The sequence below is a fragment of the Carettochelys insculpta genome, chromosome 3 (genome assembly GCF_033958435.1).
Source record: "Carettochelys insculpta isolate YL-2023 chromosome 3, ASM3395843v1, whole genome shotgun sequence".
NCBI lineage: Eukaryota > Metazoa > Chordata > Testudines > Carettochelyidae > Carettochelys > Carettochelys insculpta.
Genome location: NC_134139.1, coordinates 211247501 through 211274739, shown reverse-complemented (window position 1 = coordinate 211274739; position 27239 = coordinate 211247501). Strand labels below are relative to the sequence as shown.

General features: G+C 48.9%; 1 protein-coding gene across 2 annotated transcripts in view; it reads right to left on the bottom strand.

Annotated features, from left to right (window-relative positions):
* The window catches only part of NRBP1 (nuclear receptor binding protein 1), a 92640-nt gene that overhangs the window by 62515 nt on the left and 2886 nt on the right, over nucleotides 1-27239 (bottom strand). For both annotated transcript variants that reach the window (XM_074991600.1, XM_074991598.1), the window contains exon 2: nucleotides 25289-25522. In XM_074991600.1, the coding sequence (XP_074847701.1) occupies nucleotides 25289-25501 (213 nt within the window). In that variant the 5' untranslated portion in view covers nucleotides 25502-25522. The remainder of the gene's footprint in view (nucleotides 1-25288; nucleotides 25523-27239) is intronic.

Sequence of the window (27239 nt, the reverse complement as noted above, 5' to 3'; positions counted from 1 at the left end):
ATGACTCCCCAAGCCCCTGAGTGTGGTGTTTAAGCCAGGGGGAGCAGTCTGGGCATGGGTGTCTTTCCACCACCACAACTCTGATTAACTATAGCAAATGCAGTGCTATTTTATTAATATATTTCACCTTTTGTATGAAATAACTACTATGGATATATAAACATGAGTGGGCACAATTTTATATTCTTGCCCCAGGCGCAAAATTAGCTAGTTATGGCTCTGCCCCCCCCCCCCCGCCCCCGCTTTTAAATTGCCTTGGGTCACCAAGTGTTCCTGAATTGTCAAAATTGGTCCCCATCTGGAAAAGGTAGGAAACTGCTGATTTAGATACTGATATAGAAAGTATGCTCATTAAGTTTGCAGATGATACCAAGCTGAGAGGGGTTGCAACTGCTTTGACAGATAGGGTCATAATTCAAAATGATTTGGATAAACTGGAGAACTGGTCTGCGGTACACAGGATGAAGTTTAATAAAGACAAACGCAAAGTACTCCACTTAGGAAGGAACAATCAGCTTCATACATAATATAATATATGGAGATACACATCTCATAGAACTGGAAGGGACCTCAGGTGGTCATTAAGTCAAACCCCTGCCCTCTTGGCAGGACCAAGCACCATCCTTGACAGTTTTTTGTTTTGCCCTTTTTGAAACATATGGGAAGCTACTGTTTACGACGGAGTAATGTGGAAAGGGACTTAGAGGTCACAGTGGACCACAAGCTAAATATGAGTCAACAGTGTGATGCTGTTGCCAAAAAAAGCAAACATGATTCTGGGATGCATTAACAGGAATGCATTGAGCAAGACACGAGACGTTATTCTTCCACTCTACTCAGCACTGATTAGACCTCAGTTGGAGTACTGTATCCAGTTCTGGGTGCCGCAATTCAAGAAAAATGTGGCAAAATTGGAGAAGGTCTAAAGAAGAGCAACAAGAATGATTAAAGGTCTAGAGAACAAGAGCTACGAAAGAAGACTAAAATAACTGGGCTTGTTTAGTTTAGAGACAAGAAGAGAGTGGACATGACAGTTTTCAAGTACCTCAAAGAGGGTTACAAGGAAGAGGAAGAAAAATTGTTCTCCTTGGCTGCTGAGGATAGGACAAGGAGCAATACGGAAGAGATTGGCTGCTTCTGGTTGCTGTACTGATGAATCTATACCATGCTGTACCCCGTCACCTAATACACCTTCAGTTCCACCTGCTGAGTGACAGTCACTCCTGCCAGTGGATGGGGTACAGAGCTTGGGAACCCCTTAAATCCCACCACAGCTGGTGGCAGTGGTGGGATCAACTGCACCCTGTGGATGGAGCATCCAGCAGTAAGTGATTCGGGTGCAGGTGAAAGAAGGGGGCTGCTGAGGTCCAGGAATGAAGGGCAGTAAGATGCGGTCCCCAAAGGCAGAGGGGCCTGCAGCTGAACTTGAGTGACAGTGATCATGTTCCTTGAGAGGCGGGTGTCATAGAATCATAGAAGAGTAGGACTGGAAGGGACCTCAAGAGGCCATCGAGTCCAGCCCCCTACCCTCATGGCAGGACCAAGCACTTTCTAGACCATCCCTGAGAGCCATCTATCTAACCTCTTCTTAAATATCTCCAGTGATGGAAATTTTACCACCTCCCTTGGCAATTCGTTCCACTGTTTGATCACCCTGACAGTTAGGAACTTTTTCCTAATGTCCAACCTGAACCTCCCCTGCTGCAATTTCAGTCCATTGCCTCTTGTTCTATCCTCAGAGGCAAGGAAGAACAAGTTCCCTCCCTCTGCCTTATGACACCCTTTTAGATACCTGAAAACTGCTATCATGTCCCCCCTCAATCTTCTCTTTTCCAAACTAAACAAGCCCAATTCTTTCAGCCTTTCTTCAAAGGTCATGTTCTCTAGACCTTTGATCATTCTCGTTGCTCTCCTCTGGACCCTCTCCAATTTCTCCACATCCTTCCTGAACTGTGGTGCCCAGAACTGGACACAATACTCCAGCTGAGGCCTAACCAGTGCAGAGTAGAGCAGGAGAATGACTTCTCGTGTCTTGTTCACAACACACCTGTTAATGCATCCTAGACTCATGTTTGCCTTTTTCACAACAGCATCACACTCTTGACTCATATTTAGCTTGTGGTCCACTATAAAGACAGGTTACTCACTGTAGAAACGGTGGTTCTTCGAGATGTGTCCCCGTGGGTGGCTCCAGAATAGGTGTCGGGCTCGCACGGCGCCGCAGATCGGATCTTCCAAGCAGTTTCTGCCGGACCGCGCATGCGCCGGCGCGCACCGCTCCCTTGCGTGCTCCTGGCCACGTGCGCGATACGGTCCCCGCCAGTTCCTTGACCAACCGCCTCAGATGCTCCTGCAAAACACTAAACAGAGATCCGAAGCGGGGAGGATGGGCGGGTAGTGGAGCACCCACGGGGACACATCTCGAAGAACCACCATTACTACAGTGAGTAACCTGTCTTTCTTCTTCGAGTGTCCCCGTGGGTGCTCCACAATAGGTGACTACCCAGTAGTAACCCAAGATAGGAGGTGGGTAATGGGATTATGTGCAGCTTGTCCCCGAGAGGACCGCTGTCAAGAGATGGGTATCCTCTTGGAATACCCTGTGAAGGGCGTAATGTTTGGCGAAGGTGTCATAGGATGACCAGGTCGCCGCTCTGCAAATGTCTTTTAGCGCAACGCCCTTGAAAAAGGCTGTTGATGCCACCACCGCCCTAGTGGAATGAGCCCTGGGCGTGGCCAGTAAAGGAGTCTTTTTGAGTTCGTAGCACATTTTTATGCAGGATACGATGTGCTTCGAGATTCTCTGCGAAGAGAGACCTTCTCCTTTCGATTTGGGAGCGAGAGAGACGAGGAGTCTATCCGTTTTCCGGAAGGACTTGGTCCTGTCTACGTAGAAGGCTAGCGCCCTCCTCACGTCCAGGAGGTGTAGGCGCGCCTCTTGTCAGAGTTATGAGGCTTTGGATAAAACGAGGGTAAAACAATAGGTTCGTTAATGTGAAACTCAGAAGAAGCCTTGGGAACAAAGGCTGGATGCAGCCGTATGGTTACCGCCTCCTTGGAAAAAACAGTGCAGGGTGGCGTTGCCATAACTGCCACAAGCTCGCTCACCCTACGAGCTGACGTGATTGCAAGAAGAAAGGTCGTCTTTATCGTAAGGAGGCGGAGGGAAACCGTGGCCAAGGGCTCGAACGGTGGTCCCGTTAGCACGTTAAGCACCAGGTCCAAGTTCCACGAAGGTGGAAGCGGTTTCCGAGGCGGGTATAGGTTTACCAACCCTTTGAGGAACCTGGTAACCATGGGATGGGCCAACACCGTGTGCCCTTCCTCTTCGTGTCTGAACGCCGAAATGGCGGCAAGGTGGACCTTTAACGAGGATAGTGAGAATCCTCCTCTCTTGAGGTCCAGTAAATACTCTAATATCACAGGTATAGGCACCGAAAGGGGGGCTAGCCCTTTGGTAGAACACCATGCCGTGAAGCGAGTCCATTTCTGCTTGTAGGTCTTCCTGGTGGAAGTCCTCCTGCTACTTTCTAGGACTTGCTGCACTTCCTCCATACATGTGCTCTCTAGGGAGCTGAGCCATGGATTAACCACGCTTGTAGTCGCAGGCCTTGGGGCTGCGGATGCACTATGGACCCCTGGGCTTGCGTGAGCAGATCCAGCGCCACCGGAAGGGGCATGGGTAGACGGTCCGACATGCGCAGGAGTAGGGGGAACCATTGCTGTCGATCCCACGTTGGAACTAACAGGATCATTCGGGCTCCTTCCCTCCTGGCTTTCTGCAAGACTTTGTGGATCAGCACTGTGGGAGGAAAAGCGTAAAGCAGGGGGCCCCTCCACGAGATCGCGAACGCGTCCCCCAGGGACCCCCGTCCCAGTCCTGCCCTGGAGCAGAATCGTGGGCACTTCTTGTTGTGTTGAGTGGCAAACAGGTCTATCTGGGGAAAACCCCATGCATAGAAAATCGGTCGTAGCAGATCGGGACGGATCTGCCACTCGTGCGTGAGTGCAAAACGCCTGCTCAGCTGGTCTGCCTTCACATTGTGAGTGCCTGGTAAGTACGAGGCTTTCAAGATTATATTGTTGGCGATGCACCAGTTCCATAACCGGACTGCTTCCGCACATAAGGCACGGGACCGAGCTCCTCCTTGCCGGTTTATATAAAACATGGTGGAGGTATTGTCTGTACTGATCCCAACGACTTTGCCTTGCATATGGTCTCGAAAGTGTCTGCAGGCGTTGAACACTGCTCTGAGCTCCAGTATATTTATGTGCAGTGACTGCTCCGTGGAGGACCACAGCCCTTGAGTCACCTCTTCGCCCATGTGTGCTCCCCACCCTATGAGGGAGGCATCTGTAGTAAGAAAAACCGATATTTGTGGTTGGTGGAAGGGTACCCCTGTTAGCAAGTTCTTGGGGTTTACCCACCATTGCAGGGATTTGTGCACCTCTGCTGTGGGCGACACCACCCTGTGAATGGTGTGCTCTGCCGGTTTGTATACGCTCGCCAGCCAGTGCTGCATGCTGCGCATGTGTAACCTGGCGTTCTGTACTACGAACGTCGCCGCTGCCATGTGGCCCAGCAGCTGTAAGCACGTCAGGACCGGCACCGTAGGGCTGAAGGTGATGATCTGCACGAAGGAGCCGATGACCCGAAAGCGAGTTTCTGGTATATATACTCTCGCTGTAATAGAATTTATGCGTGCCCCTATGAACTCTATGTCCTGTGTGGGGTCTATCTTTGATTTTGCCAGATTGATAACCAGGCCGAGCGAAGAGAACGTGCCTGCTGTGACACGTATCATGCGTAGTACCTCCTCCTTCGAGGCCCCTTTGAGTAGGCAGTCGTCCATATACGGGAATATAAATACCCCCTGTCTGTGCAGGTAGGCTGACACCACTGCCAAGGTCTTGGTGAAGACTCTGGGGACCGAGGAGAGGCCAAACGGTAGGACCTTGTATTGAAAATGTTCTTTGCCTACCATGAACCGGAGGAATCGCCGGTGAGCCGGATGAATAGTTACGTGAAAACACGCGTCCTGTAAATCGAGGGCTGCGAACCAATCTCCATCGTCCAGTGCCGTAGGGATGGAGGCGATTGTGATCATCCGAAAGCGTTGCTTGCGCAGGTACCGGTTGAGGCCTCGAAGATCTAAGATGGGCCTCCAGCCTCCTGTCTTTTTCTCCGTGAGGAAGTACCTCGAGCAGAACCCTTTTCCTTGCAGTTGCTTCGGCACTCTTTCCACTGCCCCTATGAGCATGAGATGGTTTACCTCCTGCTTGAGCCTCGCTACGTGGGAGGCCTCCTGGAGGTGGGGCCTGGGTGGAGGTCGTGGCGGTGGGAGCGACTGGAAGGGGATGGCGTACCCCGTGGCTATGATCTCCAGCACCCATTTGTCTGTGGTGATCCTTTGCCACTGGTCGTAGAATGCTCGGAGGCGATGGTGGAATAGCCGCTTCGGATGACCTTGTGCAATGGTAGTGATGGCGCAGCCCTGGATCTGTGTGTCAAACTTGTGGCCTTTGGCCCTGCCCCGAGGATGCACGGCTCTGTTGGGAACGTCGCCTGGGAGTTCTGTACTGCTGGTGCTGTTGATGTCGCCCTTGCTCGTAACCCCTGTGGTATTGGGGACGCTGTTGCTGGTCCTGGTACCATCTTTGTTGAGGGTAGTACTTTTTCTTTCTGTACGGAGGGGTGTAAATCCCCAGGGTCCTAAGTGTGGCTCTTGAATCTTTACTGGAATGAAGGACCGAGTCAGTTGATTCAGCAAACAGCTTCTGCGAGTCGAAGGGAAGATCGACTATCTTTGCCTGCAGATCCCTCGGTATACCCGAAGTCTGGAGCCAGGACTCCCTTCGCATCACCACTGCTGTAGCTGTGGAACGTGCTGCTGTGTCCGCAACATCCAGGGCAATCTGAACTCCCATCCTCGAGGCCGCGTAGCTTTCTTGCACGATGGCCTTGAGCACCGGTTTCTTGTTCTCTGGAAGCAAGTCCATGAGGGAGGTTAACCTAGTGCAGTTGTCGAAATTATGGTTCGCTAAATGCGCTGCGTAATTTGCCATTCGCAACAATAGGGTGGAGGAGGAGTAGACCTTTCTGCCGAACAGCTCTAGCTTCTTGGCATCTTTGTCAGTTCCCCCTGTCTTGAATTGAGATGTCTTTGATCTTTGTTGCGACGACTCCACCACCAAGGAATTTGGTTGTGGGTGGCTGAACAGGAACTCCATGCCCTTCGCCGGCACGAAGTATTTCTTATCCGCTCTCTTGTGGACAGGCGGAATAGTCGCAGCGGTCTGCCATATCGTAGTGGCGGACTCCAAGATTGCTTCATCAAGCGGTATTGCTATTTTGGAGGAGGCCGGAGGTCTCAGATTTTTGAGGAGCTTATGGTGTTTCTCTTGCACCTCTGCTGTCTGGATGCCTTGCGTGAAGGCCACCCTATTAAACAGCTCTTGAAACTGTTTGAGATCGTCCGGAGGATGGACGTCCCCCGGGGCTGTAGCCTTGTCCAGGGAGGAGAGAGAGGAACCACTGGGGTACGCCTCTCTGGACCCTTCCGGTTCCTGTTGGTGATGGTACACCCTCTTGCTAGAGGCTTGGGAGGGAAAATCTCGGGGTTCTATAACCAGTCCCCCCTGAGATACTTGAGTCTCTGTCCCCGTTCGCGATTGCCCTCGGGGATACGAGATCGTCTGTGGGGATCTTTCCCTGGTAGATTGCCGGTGGTGTCTATGCCCCGCGTGATAGGGGCGACCATGGCAGTATAGGCACTGTTCTTGGGAAGGTGACCTAGACCACTCCCTTGGTGCATACCCTCTGCGTCTGGGGGAGCGTGATCGTCGAGAGATCTGGGACACTGGAGAGAGCGATTTTGGATAGTATTCCAGCGGCTCAAACCCCAGGAAGGGTGAAGGTGGTCCCAGCCAGGGCGAGGCTGGTTGTAAAAATGGAGACGGGGGCTCCGGGTAGGCTAGGGGGGCCGCTGCCTTCTGGTTGGAGTCTGCAGCATAAGCGGAGGACTGAAAGAAAGCAACTCTGCAGCCCTGTCTGGAGAGGGGCTGCGGTGCCTCGTTTTGTGTGCAGCCTTCCCCGTCCCTTGAGGAGGTAACTCCGCCCCCTGGCGTGTAGGGGATCTCGGCCCCGTCCGCGCCGTGCTCAGCACGCTTATGGGCGGTGCCGCACGGGCGGTGTCCTCCGGTGCCTGCAGGCTGCGTGCCTGCGCGCTCTGCATCGCCGGTTCCCCGGGGGTCGGTGCCGCTGCTTGCGGTGCTGCCGGTACCGGCGCTTGTTTAGCCGCCGCCCTGCCTGCGGTGCAGGGCGGTTGTTTGATTATCGGAGGCTGAGCCGCTTCCACGTGGCTCTCCGTGCCGCCGCCGATCAGCTGTTGCTGCGGCTGGGGGCTGCGCGCTCCTCCCGTCCCGGTCGCTGTTGCTGCCGGCAGGGATCGGGCTGGGGAGGCTTTCCTCCGTTTTTGCGCTGATGGGGTGAGGGAGGCGGCTTTCCTTTTATGGGCCCCGGAGGGTCCCTCCTGCTGCGGCCGCTCCGGCACGTCTGGCTGGAGGGCCTTGTCGAAGAGCAGCATTTTAAGCCGCTTCTCCCTGTCCTTCCTTGTTCTGGCTGTTAGTTTTGCACAGAAGGAGCATTTCTGCGTGACATGGGACTCCCCCAGGCACCTTATGCATAGACTGTGTCCATCAGACGCTGGCATTGCCTCTCGGCAGGACTCACATTTCTTAAATCCTGAAGAGGACGTTGTTGGTGAGTCTTTCAGTTGTTAACGGGTACTTAGCACCTTCTCTGTGCTGTTTTTCCCCTTCTCCGATGGCCTGCCACGGCAGGACGGCTGATGGCCCTAGGCTCGTGGCCTCCGGTGTTCCGCTTGTTGCTGGGACTGGACTGAATGCCGTCCCGCTTGTTTTTTTTTTTTTTTTTTTTTTTGAAAAACAACAACTGGCTAACTTGCAGTAGCCTAAGAACTTGAAAACTTTAAAGAAAAAACAGTTAAAACCATTGAATACGCTAACTTGGCCTTAGCCTAGTTCGGATTCCGTCTGCAGCCGACGGCGGTTAAGAGGAACTGGCAGGGACCGGATTGCGCACGTGGCCAGGAGTGCGCAAGGGAGCGGTGCGCACCAGCGCATGCGCGGTCCGGCAGAAACTGCTTGGAAGATCCGATCTGCGGCGCCAGGCGAGCCTGACACCTATTGTGGAGCACCCACGGGGACACTCGAAGAAGAAATTATGTTCTGCTACATGCCTGACAATTTTATTCTTTACTATTGTTTCAACTAGTTTGCCCAGAACTGACATTAAACTTCATCATCATCATCATCATCAACTGTGGGCTCAGCGCCCGTTGGTGTCTTATGCCTCTCTCAGTATTTCCTTCCAACATTAAACTTACTGGTCTGTAATTGCCAGGGTCACCTCTAGAGCCCTTTTTAAATATTGGTGTCACATTCGCTATCTTCCAGTCATTAGGTACGGAAGCTGATCCAAAGTACAGGTTACAAACTAGTGCTAATAGCTCTGCAATTTCCCATTTGAGTTCTTTCAGAACCCTTGGATGAATGCCATCCGGTCCCGGTGATTTGTTAACATTAAGTTTATCTATTTGTTCCAAAACCTCCTCTAACGACACTTCAATCTGGGACAGTTCCTCAGTTTCATTTCTCACAAAAAACTGTGCAGGTTTGGGAATCTCCCCAACATGCTCAGCCGTGAACACTGAAACAAAGAAATCATTTAGTCTCTCCACAATGGCTTTATCGTCCTTGATTGCTCCTTTTGTATTTGTATCCAAGAAAATAAGTTCTGCTAGCTAACTAAATCATCTGCTTGGGAAACACTATTTGCTACAACTTATTATATGAGTAGTAAGCATAGTTATAGCCACAATTATGTTTAGAACCCTAATTCTACAAATGTCTTTAAAAGCATCTGGAGTAGATGGGGCCTAGATCCTCTGTGCAAAAGTCTCTCTCATTCTGGCATCATGGGGGCAGACTTCATCCAAAAATGAGTTTATAACTTTGACATTATTTATTAAGGACTGTCTTATTCACATGCACTGTGGCTCTTGAAATATTGATTCTGTAATGAAATTTGAAAAAAATGGCTTGTCTCGCTATTTTGGTTGCAGACTCCAACCTAAACAGTAACGCTCTGCATCTTATTACTGAAGCTGTTGTAAATAGGACCAGTGCTTTTTTTGTGTCAGTACTTGCCAGTAGCGAGTACTAACACCTTGGCAGGCCCAGCCATAGGACTGGCTGGAGTGGCAGGGGCGGGCAGTGAGGCAGCTGAGTACTGGCTCCTCATTTTTTATTTTTTTTAGAAAAACTGGGGGGAGCACTGAGTAGCACTACCAGTGACTTTAAAAAGTATCACCAGCACTCAGGCTATACACAGGTCAAAATATCAAATTTTGGCACCACAAAATGTCTAATTTGCTCTTAAAAATTTCTAATGATGGAGATTCCGCAACCACCCTGACAGTTAGGAAGATTTTCCCCAATGTCCAATCTAAACTCCCTTGCTGAAATTTGAGCCCATTGCTTCTTGTCCTATCAGAGGTCAAGGAGAATAATTTTTCTCCCTCCTCCTTGTAACAACCTTTTAGGTACTTGAACAGTCAACCTTTGGAACCAAGGGATATTCTGTGAAGGCCAGAAGTAGTAGTAAGGCATCCTTCAGTCTGCACAGACTATGGATCACGCCCTTTATAGTTTCAATTGAGGGCTTCATTTACAGCGCCTACTGTGACTATGAAGACCCACACAAGAGTGACAGTCCTTGCTGCATCTCTTGCAGATGTAGTGGGTGTCTGGCAAGTCCTTAGTGTGCTTTCTGTGAGCTCGCTTCTCCTCTGCTAGCTGTCTGATCTTCAACTCGCCCTTCTGAAGGCCCTTGTGTAACCCCTGCCTCCATCTGCTGCAGTCGTCTGCTAGTTCTTCCCAGTTGTCCAGCTCGATGTCTGCCTCTCTGAGGTCTCTCTTGCAGACATCTTTGTAGCACAACTGGGGGAGTCCGGGAGGTCTTTTGCCAGAGGCTAGCTCACCATACCGGATGTCTTTTGGAATCCTTCCATCATTCATCCTGTGGACATGGCCAAGCCAGCGGAGCTGACGCTGCCTGAGGAGGGTGTGCATGGTTGGGATTCAGGCCTGCTCGAGGACGGCAGTGTTGGTAACTCTGTCCTTCCATGATATTCCAAGGATGCGCCGAGGCAGCGCAAGTGGAAGACGTTCAGCCTCTTTTCCTGGCGGGCATACAGGGTCCAAGTCTCGCTGCCATAAAGGAGGGTGCTGAGGATGCAGGCTCTGTAGACTTGCATTTTGGTGTGAGTGTACAGCTTGTTGTTGTTATTCCACACTCTCTTGCTGAGTCTGGAGAGAGTTGTGGCCGCTTTTCTGATCCTCCTATTTAGCTCAGTCTCCAACGACAGGGTGTCAGTGATGGTGGAACCGAGATAAACGAACTCATGGACGACCTCTAACATATAGTTATCAATGCTGATTGATGGGGAGTCAGCAACATCCTGACCAAGTATGTCTTCTTCAGGCTGATGGTAAGCCCAAAGTCCTTGCACGCTTTGGAGAACTGATCCAGCAGTTTTTGAAGCTGGTCTTCTGTGTGAGACACTACAGCAGCATCGTCTGCGAACAGCATGTCTCTGATGAGGACTTCCCACACCTTAGACTTAGCTTTCAGCCTTGCAAGATTAAACAGTTTCCCGTCAGATCTTGTGTGCAGCAAGATGCCCTCTGTTGAAGATCCAAAGGCATGCTTCAGGAGGAGTGCAAAGAAGATCCCAAACAATGTCGGAGCAAGCACGCATCCTTGTTTGACACGGCTCCTGATGCTGAAAGCATCCGATAATGCGCCGTCATATTGGATGGTTCCTCTCATGTCTTCGTGGAACGACTGGATCATCTTGAGTAACCGTGGAGGACAGCCTATCTTGTGGAGCAGTTTGAACAGACCATCCCTGCTGACCAAGTCAAAGGCCTTGGTCAGGTCGATGAAGGCTATGTAGAGTGGCTTCCTCTGCTCGCTGCATTTCTCCTGCAGCTGCCTTAGAGAGAAGACCATGTCAACGGTAGACCTCTCTGTGCGGAATCTACACTGCAATTCGGGGTACACCCTCTCAGCAATCTTCTGGAGTCTGCCAAGGATGACACGAGCGAACAGTTTACCAGTGACGCTTAGGAGGGAGATTCCACGGTAGTTGTTGCTGTCACTTCTGTCTCCTTTGTTCTTATACAATGTTACAACGTTAGCGTCGCGCATATCCTGTGGAACCTCACCCTCTTTCCAGCACAGGCACAGTAGCTCATGTAGGGGTTCCAGGAGTGTGTCCGCAGCACACTTGATCACCTCTGGTGGTATACCATCCTGGCCAGGGGCCCTTCCTGTTGCAATGCTGTCAATGGCTCTCTTCAGTTCATCCACAGTCGGTTCCTGATCCAGTTAGTCCATTACTGGTAGAAGCTCGACGGCATCGAGGGCTGCGTCAACCACAACGTTCTCGCGTGAGTACAGCTTGGAGTAGTGCTCGACCCAGCGCTCCATCTGTTTGGCTTTATCAGCGATGACTTCACCAGATGTGGATTTCAGAGGTGCCATCTTGTTCTGGGTGGGTCCTAATGCCTTCTTCATACCCTCGTACATTCCTCTGAGATTACCAAAGTCAGCACAGGTCTGGATGCTGCTGCATACCTGGAGCCAGTGGTTGTTGGCACAGTGCCTGGCTGTCTGCTGTACTGTTCTTCTGGCCGCTCTAAGCGCTTGCTAGGTACTCTGGCTCGGTGAGCGTTTGTACTCCAGGAGTGCAGCGCGCTTCTTTTCAAAGACTGGAATCATCTCATCAGAGTTAGCTTCGAACCAGTCATTCATGTTTCTAGCTCTTCTTCCAAACACCGACAAGGCCGTGCTGTAAACTGTATCCCTCAGATGTTGCCATTTGGATGTCGCATCGGCGCCCCCAGGGCCACTGCGCAGATTTTCCTGGAGGGTCTCTCTGAACTTTTCAGCTTTCTCCGAGTTTGCCGTCTTTCTGGCGTCAATGCGGGGCCTTCCAGCAGGTTTAGAGCGGTACAGCTTCTTGGGTCTCAGCTTGAGCTTGGAGCAAACTAGCAAGTGATCTGTATCACAGTCAGCACTATGACAGCTGCACGTCAGAATGACGTTTTTGAGGTTATTACACCTAGTGATGACCAGGTCTAGTTGATGCCAGTGCTTCGAGCGTGGGTGTCTCCACGACACTCTGTGCGGTGGCTTCGTTTGGAAGAATGTGTTTGTGTGGTGCAGAGAGGAGCAGTTTGCAAGGTGTGAAAAGGGGGAGTTTCCTGCCAGGTGAGCCTTCAAGGGCTGATTGGACTGGAAGCAAGGCTTTGAGCCAGGCCTGACCAGCTAGCAGCTCCCCCTATGAGAAGAGAGCTCTCAGCGAACAGCGGGCAGCAGCTAACAGGGAAGGGAGTTCGCCTCTGGGAGTTCGCGGAGGGAGAAGCCCCATGTTTGTTGTCCTGTTCAGATATGGTGTTCCACCTGTGCCCTGCAAGGCAGCACTATCAAGAAAAGCAGTCTCTGAAGATAAGAGCCTCAAGAGCGATGGTGGACCTGGGGGCACTGAGAGCAGCTGGGGGGAAAGGGGCTAGTGCAGTGAGGAGGGTGGACATGGGAGCAGATGGGGGTAGTGGGTTGGGGAGGGTCCTATGGTGATGGTAGCTGTGGGGGGGGGGGGCACGAAAGGTGGGGAGGAGGGTCCTGGGGATATGAGGTCATTGCTCCACAGGGAGCTATAGTGACTCGTGGTGACAGGGAGGTATGAAGTAGTGGGATCCTTAACCACATTCTCCACACCCCACTGCCTTGTGGGTTATCCTGGGAAGGAGCAAGGCTAAGGGAGTAAACCCTGACAGAAAATCCAGAGTGGAGTCCGAAGGCGGTTCGGTGTCAACTTCTGGCACTGTCCTGGCAACTCCTGCAGCTGAGCTGGTACCAGACGTAGAGGTTATCCTCTCCTTTGGACTATATCAGTAAAGCCAAGAGGGGGACACTGGTGTCTGGGCAGCCCAGAGTCTCCATAAAAAGTGCCCAGGCTCGCACCCAGAGAGGTACTCCGGCATCGCTGAACAGCGTTGCGTCAACACGGGAGGCAACAGATACCGGTTATAAGCTCTTGCTCGATTGGCGTAGAGAATGAGCGCCAGGGGTTGCCTTCGACGGTGGGAGAGATCCTCGCATCTCACTGGACAGTCACCGCCCGCCTCAAGCTGGGCAGCCCCCAGCCAATAGGGTACTGTCCCGCCACAGTTCACCTGCCTCGCTGGGTATGTGAGGCTTAAGGTTCCTGAACCCGACAAGTGACTGAAATTTGGGCACCAGGCAAACCAGTAAGAAAAACAAGAAATGAGAAACACCAACAATTTAAGCTTGTTTGCTGGAATGTGCGGACCGTGCTGACCGGCTTGACTGAAGATCTTCAGGCCATCAGTGACACCCAAAAGACCACTGTCATCAACGAGGAACTGAAGAGGCTCCGAGTTGATATCGCTGCACTGCAAGAGACGCGACTCGCAGATTCGGGATCTCTAAAGGAAAAGGACTACACCTTTTTCTGGCAGGGTAAAGCCCAAGAACCACCCAGAGAGCATGGTGTTGGCTTTGCTGTCAGAAACACCCTTCTACAAATGGTGGAATTAGTCATGGGCGGATCAGAAAGACTTCTTCAGATCACGCTTCAAACTTGCCCCGGTCCTGTCCACCTGATCAGCGCTTATGCTCCAACCCTGTACGCCACACCAGAAGTAAAAGACAAGTTCTATGACGTGCTTAGTGCTGCTGTAGCGCAAATACCTGCTCGTGAATAACTGTACATCTTGGGTGACTTCAATGCAAGAGTTGGAGCTGACTGGGCCTCATGGCCTTCCTGCTTAGGACACTTCGGCGTGGGAAAAATGAATGACAATGGACAGCGTCTCCTTGAACTGTGCACGTACCACAATCTGTGCATCACAAACACATTCTTCCAAACGAAGGCCAAAAGTATAACTGAGTTAAAAAATGAATTAAAATTTCTCGGAAGATCCAGTACAAAGACTATTAGCCAAGATCATCAGGGACACAATCCTGAGCTCTTGGTGTCCTGCCAGAAGCTGGGACTGGACATGAAGAGATGGATCACTTGATAATTTCCTTATTCTGTTTACTTCCTCTGAAGCATCTGGCACCAGTCCCTGCCAGAAGATAGGACATTGGGCTCGCCAAGTATGGCCATTCTTATGTCCCCATGTTGCAGAGAAGTTAGCGTCAAGTAACTTCACAGTAGACCATAGCCCTAAAGCATCTTTCCAATGATGACCTTCAACCTGTGACTCAGAGCATATCAGCATCTGGGAAAGACTCTGATCAAAAACATCAACTGACCATAGGGGTAATTGCAAGAAGGCTCACGACTTTTCCCACAAATACACCCAGACTCTGAGTGAGCTTACACTACTGCTGGCTGTGGTCAGAGGCTGATCTGCTTTTCCTATCCACTACCTGGCATCTAATTCAGTAACACAACATGGCTTCCCCTGGCAGGGTAAGAAGCATCACTGGGCAAAGGAACTAGCCCATCCATCAGTTCCTTGTCATCCTCTGTGCATCATATAGCACCACACATGCTCAGGGTGCTCAAGTGACCTCAAACAGGCAGCACCTCAATGGTTTCAATTTCTTGATCAAAATGGAACACTTACCAGTTTAAGTGACCCTCTCCAATTTACTGATTAAGGGTTCATGTTCATTAAGCTTAGGGGCCACCACCCATTCTAGTTGCATTATGAGCTTCCATACTATTACGAATATATAAATTTAGATTCTCTTTCAGGTAGTTGAAAAAAATCCAGGCACTTGTGTTGAATTGGATATAGTCAGCATCCTCCCATCTGGAGGAAACTGAGAAAACAACTTGGCTACAAGAGAAAAAACACACACACAGGCAGGCCAGTAGTATTTACTTCTGCTGAGTATGCCAGTCATGCAGAAGTGAATCTGATTCAAGTTGCATTCACATACAGTCTAAAACACCAATGAAATATCACAGAGCTAGAAAGTTCCAACAAATGAAAAATTCTGTTTTAAGCATACAGAAAAGTTTTTGCCTCATGTTGTCCGTCAATGACCAGGTTTCTGAAGGCTCATGTGGACAATACATGCTTGTTCCAGATTATAACTGTCTGCAGTTTGCCCCAGGGAACAGCAGTCTTCTCAATCCCAATATGAAAGTATGATTGAGCTAACACTGAAACACACCCTCTTGGCAAATACAGGGTTTTAATGAACTTGTTGTGACCCAGGGATGCATACAAGACACAATGTAACTAATAGGCAGCTCATTAGGAAGGAAGATCAGCCTCAGCTGCCAAAGAAAACATGGTATGGTTTGGGGTTCTTGGTCATTCTTCAGTCAAAATTGCTTAGGGAAACGCCCACTGAACACCTTGGGGAGGGAAAAGTAGTTTTCTAATAACTGCTGTAAATAGCATGAGAGATAAACAGCAAGCTCTGCTGCTGATCTCGACTGGGACCTGCCCTGTTCAGCTACCTAATTTCCCAGGTCAGTCAGGAATAAACAATGAGGTGGCAAAGTTTACAGATGATATAAAATGACTTAACTCTAAAGTTGACTGTGAAGAGTTGCAAAGGGAACCTCATCAAATTGGCAACTTTCCATCATAAGACTACAGAAGTGCTAACAGGCCATTTCACCTTGAATGGTCCCTTAAAAAAAACTGTGTACTAAATATTTATGCTAATGTTTGACTTTGTATTTAGGTGTCACACTGAGTACATTTCCCAGACTTGAGAAAGAGTGTTTTTTTCTCTCTCACCAAAAGTTCTTTCAATAAAACATATCCTCACCCACCTTGCCAGGAAACAGCAGATGAAATTCTTTGCTGATAAAGGCAAAGTAATGCATATCTGAAAACATTCTCAACCATACATAGGGAACGCACAAAATCTCTGGTGGGAATCTGAAGCAATTTTGAAAGGGCCAGTTCTGATAAGAAGCTGCTAGGTAACCATAGTATGTACTTAAGATAAACATGCAGACCATGACTGTGTTGTTAATTCCTACATTCCAAGACCAAAAGTCTGACTTCCTATATAACACATACTAGATAACTTCCTCAAAATAATTCCTAGAGCAGGACATTGTGAAAATACATCCAATCTTGAATTTCCACAGATGGAGAATCTACCCTGACCCTTGCTAAAGAGTTCCTATGGTTAATTACTCTCACTTAAAAGTTTAGACCTTATTTTCAGTCTAAATTAGTTTGAGCTCCCAGGCACTGCATTGTGTTATTACCTCTCTCTGACAGAATAAAGTCCATCAAGTATTCACAGATAGAGTTTATGCATCGATGGATTACGTCAGTATTTCTGGCCACATCATCACACCAGAGGGTCATCTTCAACTGATTATCCAACTCAATCCTAAGTCTTCTTCTGAGATGCTGCTTCCCAAGATAGCCTCTCCCCTGTCAGGTGAGTATGGCTTCCATTCTTTGCTCACATTCACCCACATTACTTTTAATTTTCTATCCTGCATTCCACTGATTCAAAGTGGTGTCATTCAAACGAAGCAGACAGGGAGCTGCAGACAGGGGAGTTTAAGAGGGAGTTCGGGACAAAGTTGGACAGAGGGAGGCCTACGATGGTTAGGAAGACCTGCAACACCTGTGCCAGCACTACTACTGTCTCCTCCACCTGTGCCTGCAGCCAGACACTGCCTGAGCATGGATGCCTCTAGCCAGGATCCTGATGTGGCTTTGCAGGGACTGTGGCTTGCAATTCCCACTCACTGATATCCAGGCTGGGGACCATCCAGTGTGAAAGGTGCCTGCTGGAGGAATCTCTCAGGTGGCAGGTGGGAGAGCTACAGGAGGAGGTAGCCAAGTTGAGGAGTATCCAACTCCACGAGCAGTTCCTGGACAGTATTCATGTGGAGACAGCTGAGGTAACTGTCCCAGTACACAGGACAGCTGATAAACCACTTGTTGAGGAGATAGATAGATCAGGGTAGACACTGGCAGCTTGTTACTGCTGGCAGTAGGCAGTGTTCCACCCCTGCTCAGAACCCTCCCACCGTGGTACCAGGAAACCGTTATGCTGTACTTGATACAGGAGACAAAGAATCGCCCCGTATAGCAGAGGAGAAGCCTCATACCCCAAAGGCTGGGAGGTCAGCTGCCACCACTGCGAGGAAGGAAGGTAGAGTAGTGGTGGTCGGGGACTCTCTTCTGAGGGGGATGGAGGCGCTCATCTGTCGCCCTGACATTTCATCTCGGGAGGTATGCTGCCTGCCGGGGGTCCGTATCCGAGACGTTATGGAGGCATTGTCGAGGATTATCCGGCCCTCTGACTACTATCCCATGCTACTCATCCATGTGGGCACTAATGATACTGCGAGGTGTGACACTGAGCAGGTCAAGAGTGACTTCAGGGCTCTGGGGGCACAGGTGGTATTCTCCTCAATCCTGCCTGTCAGTGGTCGAGGCCCAGGCAGAGACAGGTGCATCCTAGAGGTGAACGCCTGGCTTCGAAGATGGTGTCACCAGGAAGGCTGTGGCTTCCTTGACCACGGGATGCTATTCCAGGAAGGACTGCTAGGCAGAGATGGGGTTCACCTTTTGAGGAGAGGAAAAACTGTATTTGGACACAGACTGGCTAACCTAGTGAGGAGGGCTCTAAACTAGGTTCAACAGGGGCAGGGGAGCAAAGCCCACAGGTAAGTGGAGAACATGGAAACCTGGGAGATGGGTCAGAAATGGGAGGCAGCAAGGGTAACAATGTCAGAGTAAAAAGAGGGTCAGGGCAAAACAGGGAGGCAAGATCAAATCAACATCCTAGCTGCCCGTATACCAATCCAAGAAGTATCGGTAATAAGCAGGAAGAACTGGAAGTGCTAATAAATAAATACAACTATGACATCGTTGGCATCACGGAAACTTGATGGGATAATACACGAATGGAATGTTGGTATTGAAGGGTACAGCCTGCTTAGGAAGGATAGACAGGAAAGAAAGGGCAGAGGTGTTGCCTTATATATTAAAAATGTACACACTTGGACTGAGGTGGAGATGGACATATTGAGAGTCTCTGGGTTAGACTAAGAGGGGTAAAAAACAAGGGTGATGTCCTGCTAGGCGTCTACTACAGGCCGCCTACCCTGGTGGAAAACATGGATGAGGCTTTTTTAAACAAGTAACAAAGTCATGCAGGGCCCCAGATTTGGTGGTGATGGGGAAATTCAACTATCCAGATGTATGTTGGGAAACTAATACAGCAAGGCACAGACTATCCAGTAAGTTCTTGGATTGTACTGGAGACAATTTTTTATTCCAAAAGGTTGAAAAAGCTACCGGGGGAAGCTGTTCTAGATTTAATTTTAACAAATAGGGAGGAATTGGTAGAGAACTTGAAAGTGGAAGGCAACTTGGGTGAAAGTAATCATGAAATCATAGAGTTCACAATTCTAAGGAAGGGAAGAAGGGAAAACAGCAAAATAGAGATAATGGATTTCAGGAGGGCAGATTTTGGTAAACTCAGAGAGCTGGTAGCTAAGGTCCCATGGGAAGCAAAACTGAGGGGAAAAACAGCTGAGGAGAATTGGCAGCTTTTCAAATGGACATTATTAAGGCCCCAAAAGCAAGCTATCCCGCTGCGTAGGAAAGATAGAAAATATGGCAAAAGATTGCCTTGGCTTAACCAGAAGACCTTAAATGATCTCAAAATAAAAAAGGAATCATATCAAAAATGGAAACAAGGACAAATCACAAAGGATGAATACAGGCAAACAACACAAGAATGCAGGAGAAAGAGAAGAAGGGCTAAGGCACAAAGGCTACGCCTACACGTGAAGCCTACATCGAAACAGCTTATTTCGATGTAGCAACATCGAAATAGGCTATTTCGATGAATAACATCTACACATCCTCCAGGGCTGGCAACGTCAATGTTCAACTTCGACGTTGCGCGGCACCACATCGAAATAGGCGCTACGAGGGAATGTCTACATGCCAAAGTAGCACACATCGAAATAAGGGTGCCAGGCACAGCTGCAGACAGGATCACAGGGCAGACTCAACAGCAAGCCGCTCCCTTAAAGGGCCCCTCCCAGACACAGTTGCACTAAACAACACAAAATACACAGAGCTGACAACTGGTTGCACACCCTGTGCCTGCAGCATGGATCCCCAGCTGCGGCAGCAGCAGCCAGAAGCCCTGGGCTAAGGGCTGCTGCACACGGTGACCATAGAGCCCCGCAGGGGCTCAAGAGAGAGCGTCTCTCAACCCCTCAGCTGATGGTCGCCATGGCAGACCCCGCTATTTCGAAGTTGCGGGACACGCAACAACTACACGGTCCCTACTCGCTATTCCTATCCCCTCATGGGGTTAGCGACTTCGACGTCTCGCTGCTTAACGTCGAAGTTAGTGCCGCTACTTCGAAGTAGCGTGCACGTGTAGACACAGCTAAAATGAGCTCAAACTAGCTACAGGCATAAAGGAAAACAAGAAGAATTTTTATAAATATATTAGAAACAAGAGGAAGACCAGGGACAGGGTAGGGCCATTGCTCAGTGAGGAGGGAGAAACAGTAACAGGGAACTTGGAAATGGCAGAGATGCTTAATGACGTCTTTGTTTCGGTCTTCACTGAGAAGTCTGACGAAGGAATACCCAACACAGTGAACGCTAGGGAGAAAGGGGTAAGGTTAGAAGTTGAAATAAAAAAAGAACAAATTAAAAATCACTTAAGAAAATTAGATGTCTGCAAGTCACCAGGGCCTGATGAAATGCATCCTAGAACACTCAAGGAGCTGATAGAGGAGATATCTGAGCCTTTATCTATCATCTTTGGAAAACCATGGGGGACAGGAGAGATTCCAGAAGACTGGAAAAGGGCAAATATAGTGCCCACCTATAAAAAGGGGAATAAGAATAACCCAGGAAACCACAGACCAGTCAGCTTAACTTCAGTGCCAGGAAAGATAATGGAGCAGGTAACTAAAGAAAACATCTGCAAGCACTTGGAAGGTGGTAAGGTGATAGGGAACAGCCAGCATGGATTTGTAAAGAACAAATCATGTCAAACCAATCCGATAGCTTTCTTTGATAGGATAATGAGCCTTGCAGATAGAGGAGAAGCAGTAGATGTGGTATACCTAGACTTTAGTAAAGCATTTGATACGGTCTCGCATGATGTTCTTAACAAAAAACTAGGCAAATACAACTTAGATGAGGCTACTATAAGGTGGGCGCATAACTGGCTGGATAACCACACTCAGAAAGTAGCTCTTAATGGTTCTCAATCCTGCAGGAAATGTATAACAAGTGGGGTTCCGCAGGGGTCTGTTTTGAGACTTGTTCTGTTCAATATCTTCATCAACAATTTAAATATTGGCATAGAAATTACGCTTAAGTTTGCAGATGATACCAAACTAGGAGGTGTTGCAACTGCTTTGGAGGATAGGGTCAAAATGATCTGGACAAATTGGACATATGATCTGAGGTAAACAGGATGAAGTTTAATAAAGACAAATGCAAAGTGCTCCACTTAGGAAGGAACAATCAGTTTCACACATACAGAATGGGGAGAGACTGTCTAGAAACGACTACAGCAGAAAGGGATCTAGGGGTTATAGTGGACCATAAGCTAAACATGAGTCAACAGTGTGATGCTGTTGCAAATAAAGCAAACATAATTCTGGGATGCATTAACAGGTGTGTTGTGAGCAAGACACGAGAAGTCATTCTCCCACTCTACTCTGCGCTGGTTAGGCATCAGTTGGAGTAATGTGTCCAGTTCTGGGCATTGCATTTCAAGAAAGACGTGCAGAAATTGGAAAGGGTCCAGAAAAGAGCAACAAGAATGATCAAAGGTCTAGAGAACATGACCTATGAAGAAAGGCTGAAAGAACTGGACTTTAGTTTGGAAAAGAGAAGATTGAGGGGGAACACTATAGCAGTTTTCAGGTATCTAAAAGTGTATCATAAGGAGGAGGGGGAAAACTTGTTCTTCGTGGCCTCTGAGGAAAGAACAAGAAGCAATGGGCTTAAACTGCAGCAAGGGAGATTTAGGTTGGACATTAGAAAAAGTTCCTAACTGTCAAGGTGGTCAAACAGTGGAATAAATTGCCTTAGAGAGGTTGTGGAATCTCCATCGCTGGAGATATTTAACAACAGGTTAGATAAATGTCTGTCAGGGATGGTCTAGACAGTACTTGGTCCTGCCATGAGGGCAGGGGGCTGGACTTGATGACCACTTGAAGTCCCTTCCAGTCCTAGTATTCTAGGATTCCACTGGTACCCAAAGCACACAGTAAAAAAGATAAACACTTAATGGTTATCATTCTATTAGCAAACCCTATGAAGGCCCACCCACCTCTTGGCGATTTGTCAAAGCCCCACTGTTTGCCAACTGCTACATACTGTCTCATAAAAGGAGGATACAGTTATATAGAATTTGAGAGTGGCTTTTAAAAAAACTAGGCTGTTACATACATCAATCTGCATTAAAGGAATGCTATTTAGATCAAAAAGACAATTCAAAAGACAGGAAAGGACAGGATGAAAGCTGCTAGCATAGCTTTAGTTCTGCTACCATGTGCACATACATCTTGATATAGTCTAATAATTATGCACTGTTTTCTTCCACAGACATTGACTTCTTTCAGACCACAGCCTGGATGATGCTCAGAATGAACCAGCTGTGCAATGAGTGTTTTCAACAGGATTACTACCTGATTGCTGCATAAGAGTTTGTCTATACAGGGAAACTGGCTAAACAGTTGTTCTACAACAGTGCTTTCTGTGAAGGCTGTACTGGAATTAAGTCACACTAATTACAGAATAATTACTGCACTGCACATCCATAGCAGTACTTCTGGAATAGAATGACTTATGCCAAAACAGTATCCACACAAGAAGCTATCTGGGAATAGTTTATTCTGCTACAGCTATTCCAGCCAGTTTCCCCATGCAGACAAGCCTTAAGGAAGGCTGTTCTGCATGAAGAGAAAGACTGATTACATGGTTAAGAGAATTGACTGTCACCCAAAAAACTGTTCTAACCAACCCATACACTTTGGCTACCTCTACGCAAAAAGCTTTTCCTGGCAAAACTGGGCTTTTGTTGAGAAAAACCACGGAGCACCTACACACACAACGCACTTTGTTGACGGTTTGTCAAAAAAACCCGGCACGTCCGCCAGCAGCATTCTCTCCCCCCACATTCAGGTATAACACTTCTCTTGACAGTGTTCCATCGACAAAACGGTTGGGTAGATGCTCTGGGGCCCCAGCAAGGGTAACGGGGTTCATATGGTGGGGCCAGCAGACTAAACAGAGGACCTGGGGCCCAGGAATGAGACTGACTCTGCCACACAGTGACTTCTGTCGACTGAGGCTTCTCGTGAAGACGCAGCCTGTGTGTGATCACTGGGCATCTCAAACCAAAATCTGCATAGATAAGCACTAGCTGTGTGTTCCTTTTTTTCTGGGTGCCCCACTTGACACACAGAGCCCAACTTTCTGAAGTGCCAAACACTCAGAGGCTGCTCAAAGAGAGCTGCAGATGGTCGGCACCTCTAGCAGGAAGGCAGTTTCATCTGGATGAATGAAAAGTCAGGAATCCTGCCTCAGTTACTGGCTCACTGTATGGTACCGGGCAGGTCTCTTTGCTCCTTTGATTCAGCTTTTCCATCATAAAAATGAGGCAATATTTACTTCTCTATCTTTGCAGAAATACCCTAGTATTCCGGAAAACACACAACTGGAAAAGCTTGCAAACTTTTGACTTTAATCTGCTCGTTTCTCAGCTTCCCTGTCCGCAAAAACCTTCTCTGCCACACAAGCTTGCTGAAAAGAAATCATTTAACATTTGTTAGGCTCCAATATTCCAGTGACAAATGCCACAGAAAAACTCACAAGACCATTAGTCATTACATGCATGGATGTTTGGAACAAAACAGCAGTCAAGTAGCACTTTAAAGACTGGCAAAATAATTTATTAGGTGAACTTTTGTGGGACAGACCCACTTCTTCAGACCATAGCCATACCAGAAAAGACTCAGTATTTAAGGCAAAGAGAACCAAAACCAGTAATCAAGGTGGACAAATCAGAAAAAAATTAGCAAGGTGAGCAAATCAGAGAGTAGAGGGACAGGGGGCGGTGGGGGAAGCCAAGAATTAGATTAAGCCAGGTATGCAAACAAGCCCCTATAGCGACCCAGAAAATTCCAATCTCGGTTCAAGCCACGTGTTAATGTGTCAAATTTGAATATAAAAGAGTTCAACAGCTTCTCTGAAGAGTGTTGTGAAAATTCCTCTTCAGTAACACGCAAACTCTTAAGTCATTAACAGAATGGCCCACGCCATTAAAATGCCGGCTAACAGCTTTGGGGATCAGGAGTGTTTTGATGTTGTTCTGTGCCCACTAACTCTTTGTCTAACACAGTTTGAAGTCTGTCCAATATACAAAGCACCTGGGCATTGTTGGGTGTGCAGTGAATAAGGCATGGGGCCACATAATAAATTAAGAGGATAAACAGGAATACAAAACAGTTGCCTCTTTCCCTAAAGCACCATCCAACCTGGGTGCTTAATAAAATGTGGCTCTGTGAAGAAAAGAGCATGTGCTCGTGTAACTATCATCACACAGATGACCAAACATAGTTGCAGTTGCATACACATACCCTACTTTTTGTACTCATCAAGGGTATGCCCGCCCTAGGAAATAAGGTAGACTCTTACCTTAGGCTAGCTAACAACAGAAAGTGAAGACAAGGCATCATATAATTCTCATATGTATTAGCAAGTCAAAATAAAGACTATGAGGAAGCCTCAGGTTCACCTTTCCCTTCTAACTTAGGTGTTAAAATTACAACTGCCTCATCTTCACCATGAAGTTTCTTCATGTCAAGTATTTCCCTAGTAAGGCCAAGCTCTGAGAAGGGTGAGCGACCTCTGGCTTGCATAAGCCTCAAAAAAAAAAAATTCACATGTGTGTTATCAGGGAACCAATCCCACCCCAAGGACTCCTCACAGACAAATTCTGATGTCCTGGCAGGTGACAGCTGTGGAAACAGACATCCAGGACTGTGTGAAATCCAAGAGCCATAGTAGAAACTACATAGAAACTGGAGTCTGTGCCAGCCCAGTGGGAGCTTTACATAAGGTACACATAACTCTGCCATGCACTAGGAGCTTAGTGCAGAGCAAACAGCAGAAGTCAAGTTTACATGGCCTACCCCTGCTTAAAAGACAGTATTTTGCACTGTCTAAAGTTCCAAGTCAAGCCCAAAGTACAGCCACAACTATAAGAGTCTGGCCAACCGCTGACAGAGGGATGGGTGCCTGTGGTGACTTCCACATCAGAGGAGACTTCAATCACCACACAAAGATAGCAACATGCAAACTGGCCAGTGCTCTGGCAGTCCAACAATAAAGGGCCTGATGAGAAATGTGTACTGATGCCACAATTACAATCCCTGTACCAGCTCTAACCCAGCTTGGACAAAGAGAAATAAACCCCTAACAAACAAAGACCAGAAATAGGCCCCTGGACTCTATATTCCAGAGACTGAGGAAAATAATCTTCAAGTGGGGCATGTGAATTTCTCACCAACTTATTGGGGATTAGGTAGGAGATAACCCCTCCACCCGGAAAGCTTTCAGTAGCACTCAGGCACATTGTTTGTTATCTCACTCTCTTACACAAACAAGGGCAAAGCAAACTGCCATCTGGAAATGATGAGAGGGAGAGAAGGATGCAAAGGAAGTATCAAGAGAGTTATTTTGAGAGAGAGAGAGAGAGAGAGAATAGCTCAGCTCAGGAAATGAAACCTGTTCTATGACTGGACCACTAACAAATAAAAAAAATGATGGCAGGCAAATGTTCTCAGGCAGATTGTACAGAAACCTGGACATGGAACTGTCCTACTCACATTGAGTTAGTCCTATTCCACTCACGGCTACTAATAATAATTCATCTTAGAGAGACCAGAGCAGCTCCTCATACCAAGGCTGAGCTTCCTCATGTTCCATTCTTCCATGTTCCAGGGAAACTAATGCTACAGTAATCCCAAAAAACAGCCTCTTCTCAAAAGACACTACAGAATTTTCACCAGCTCTCACACCTGATCCTCAACACATCCCCTATTTTCTATATCCCATCCCCTCAATCATTACAAGTTCTCAGACCCACAGCCATTTGAAGGGCACTGACCTCTTCACGTCTCTTTTGCCACCGTCCACAGGGAGACTCTTCAAGGATTTCAGACTCATCTTCACTCTCCTCCTCTTCTTCTTCCTGGGGTGCTGCTGGAGCTGCAGAAGTCACTGGTGGAGAAACGGAGGTCATTCCTGGGCCAGATGATGTGGCTTCTGACTTTGTATCTGAGCCACTGCTGGGAACCTGCTTGGCTTCTCCTTCAGACATGGTGGGATGCAATTCTAACACCTAGAAACCAAGACAATGAACATAAGAACGGCCATATTGGGTCAGACCAAAGGTCCATCCAGCTCAGTAGCCGGTCTGCCGAAAGTGACCACTGCCAGGTGCCCCCGAGGGGGTGGACAGAAGACAACGGTCAAGCGATTTCTCTCCTGCCATCCATCTCCAGCCCTCCAGCCTCTGACAATCAGAGGCCAGGGACACCATTCCTACGCTTGGCTAATAGCCTTTTATGGACCTAACCTAATGCTCACATGCCACCTCTAGTCAAGCATCCAGCACAGTACTAGAGGAAAATGGAGCTGATACTGCCCAAGGACAGCCACTCTCCAGCTCAGATCAGCTCCCTCAGGAAGAAGAGTTTGACTTGATTCTTCTAAGAATTACCAAAGCAGTACTTTGTGTCTAACCCAGGAATGGACAAATAGGAAAAGGGGGTGGACCACCACAGCCTGCAACCCGCTGGGGTTCCCACCTGTGACTCCCCCAGGCCTCGTGCGCACTGGAGCCCACAGATCCTTCCCTGCCCTCCCAACTTTCAGCACACAAGAATCACCTGATTCAGACTCTGTCCGGGCTCCTCCCTCTCCCACACAGAACTGGAATGCTGTGGACAGCTGACTCCCAACATTCCAGCTGTGGGAGGGAGGAGGAAGTACACGAATCAGGCAACTGGCGTGCTCCAAAAGCACGGGAGGAAAGAGAGAGGTTTAGGAAGGGCAGGACTCTGGTGCCCCAGTGCACACAAGGTGCATGGGGTAAGAGTACAGTCATGAGTCTGTGGGCCACCGGTGAAGCCCCAGTGGGCTGCACACATCCCCACCCTCCACCCCTCCAGCCAAGGTCGTCCACTACTAGTCTAACCACTGCACATCTGCTTTGGACCCAACCAGTGAGCTCAAACCACGTTACAAGGTACTACAGGCACCCCAATAGCTTGGAGAGCACATTCTCTCTGTGAAATCTGATCATTCCACTGCAGGACACAAAAATTTGTTTGTTTCCCATTCTCCTATAGCTAGTTTCGGAGGAATCACAATGGTGGAGCTCTGTCTCCAGCACTTGGTTAAAGGGGAGAAACTAGTTGCTGAGGTAGACAATGTTGCATTTTCCTGAGCGTTACAAAAGTTGCGAAGATTGAACTCTGTACGCTAATGAAACTGGGAAGTGATGGATTTTGGGTTGAGTCTACCATGGGAAAACGTAATTAGTTTAAAGCACCAACCAGAACAGCATACGCCCGAAGGTCTTACAAAGAAATTTCCCAAGCTAAGTCTTGGCTAACAGGGACAGACCCCAGACACCAGTATCACTGACCTCACAGCTCATGGGGCCTGCGCTCACCTGCCACCAAGACCAGCACGACCGCTCACAGAGCCTGGGCTCGCCTCCCTCGGCACACCCTCCCCCCCACACGCACGCGGCCCCAGGTTCACCTGCCTCGCCCCCACCAACACACGCGGGGCCCAGGCTCGCCTCCCTCGCGCCCCGCCCCACTGACACACACACACAGGGCACAGGCTCGCCTCCCTCAGTGGCACCCCCCACAACACGCACGCGGCCCCAGGCTCACCTCCCTCGCCACCCCCCACCGACACACACAGGGCCCCGGCTCGCCTCCCTCGCCGCCCCCCCGCCCACCAACACACACACACACACACACACACACGGGGCCCCGGCACGCCTCCCTCGCCACCCCCCCCCCCCCGACACACACACACGG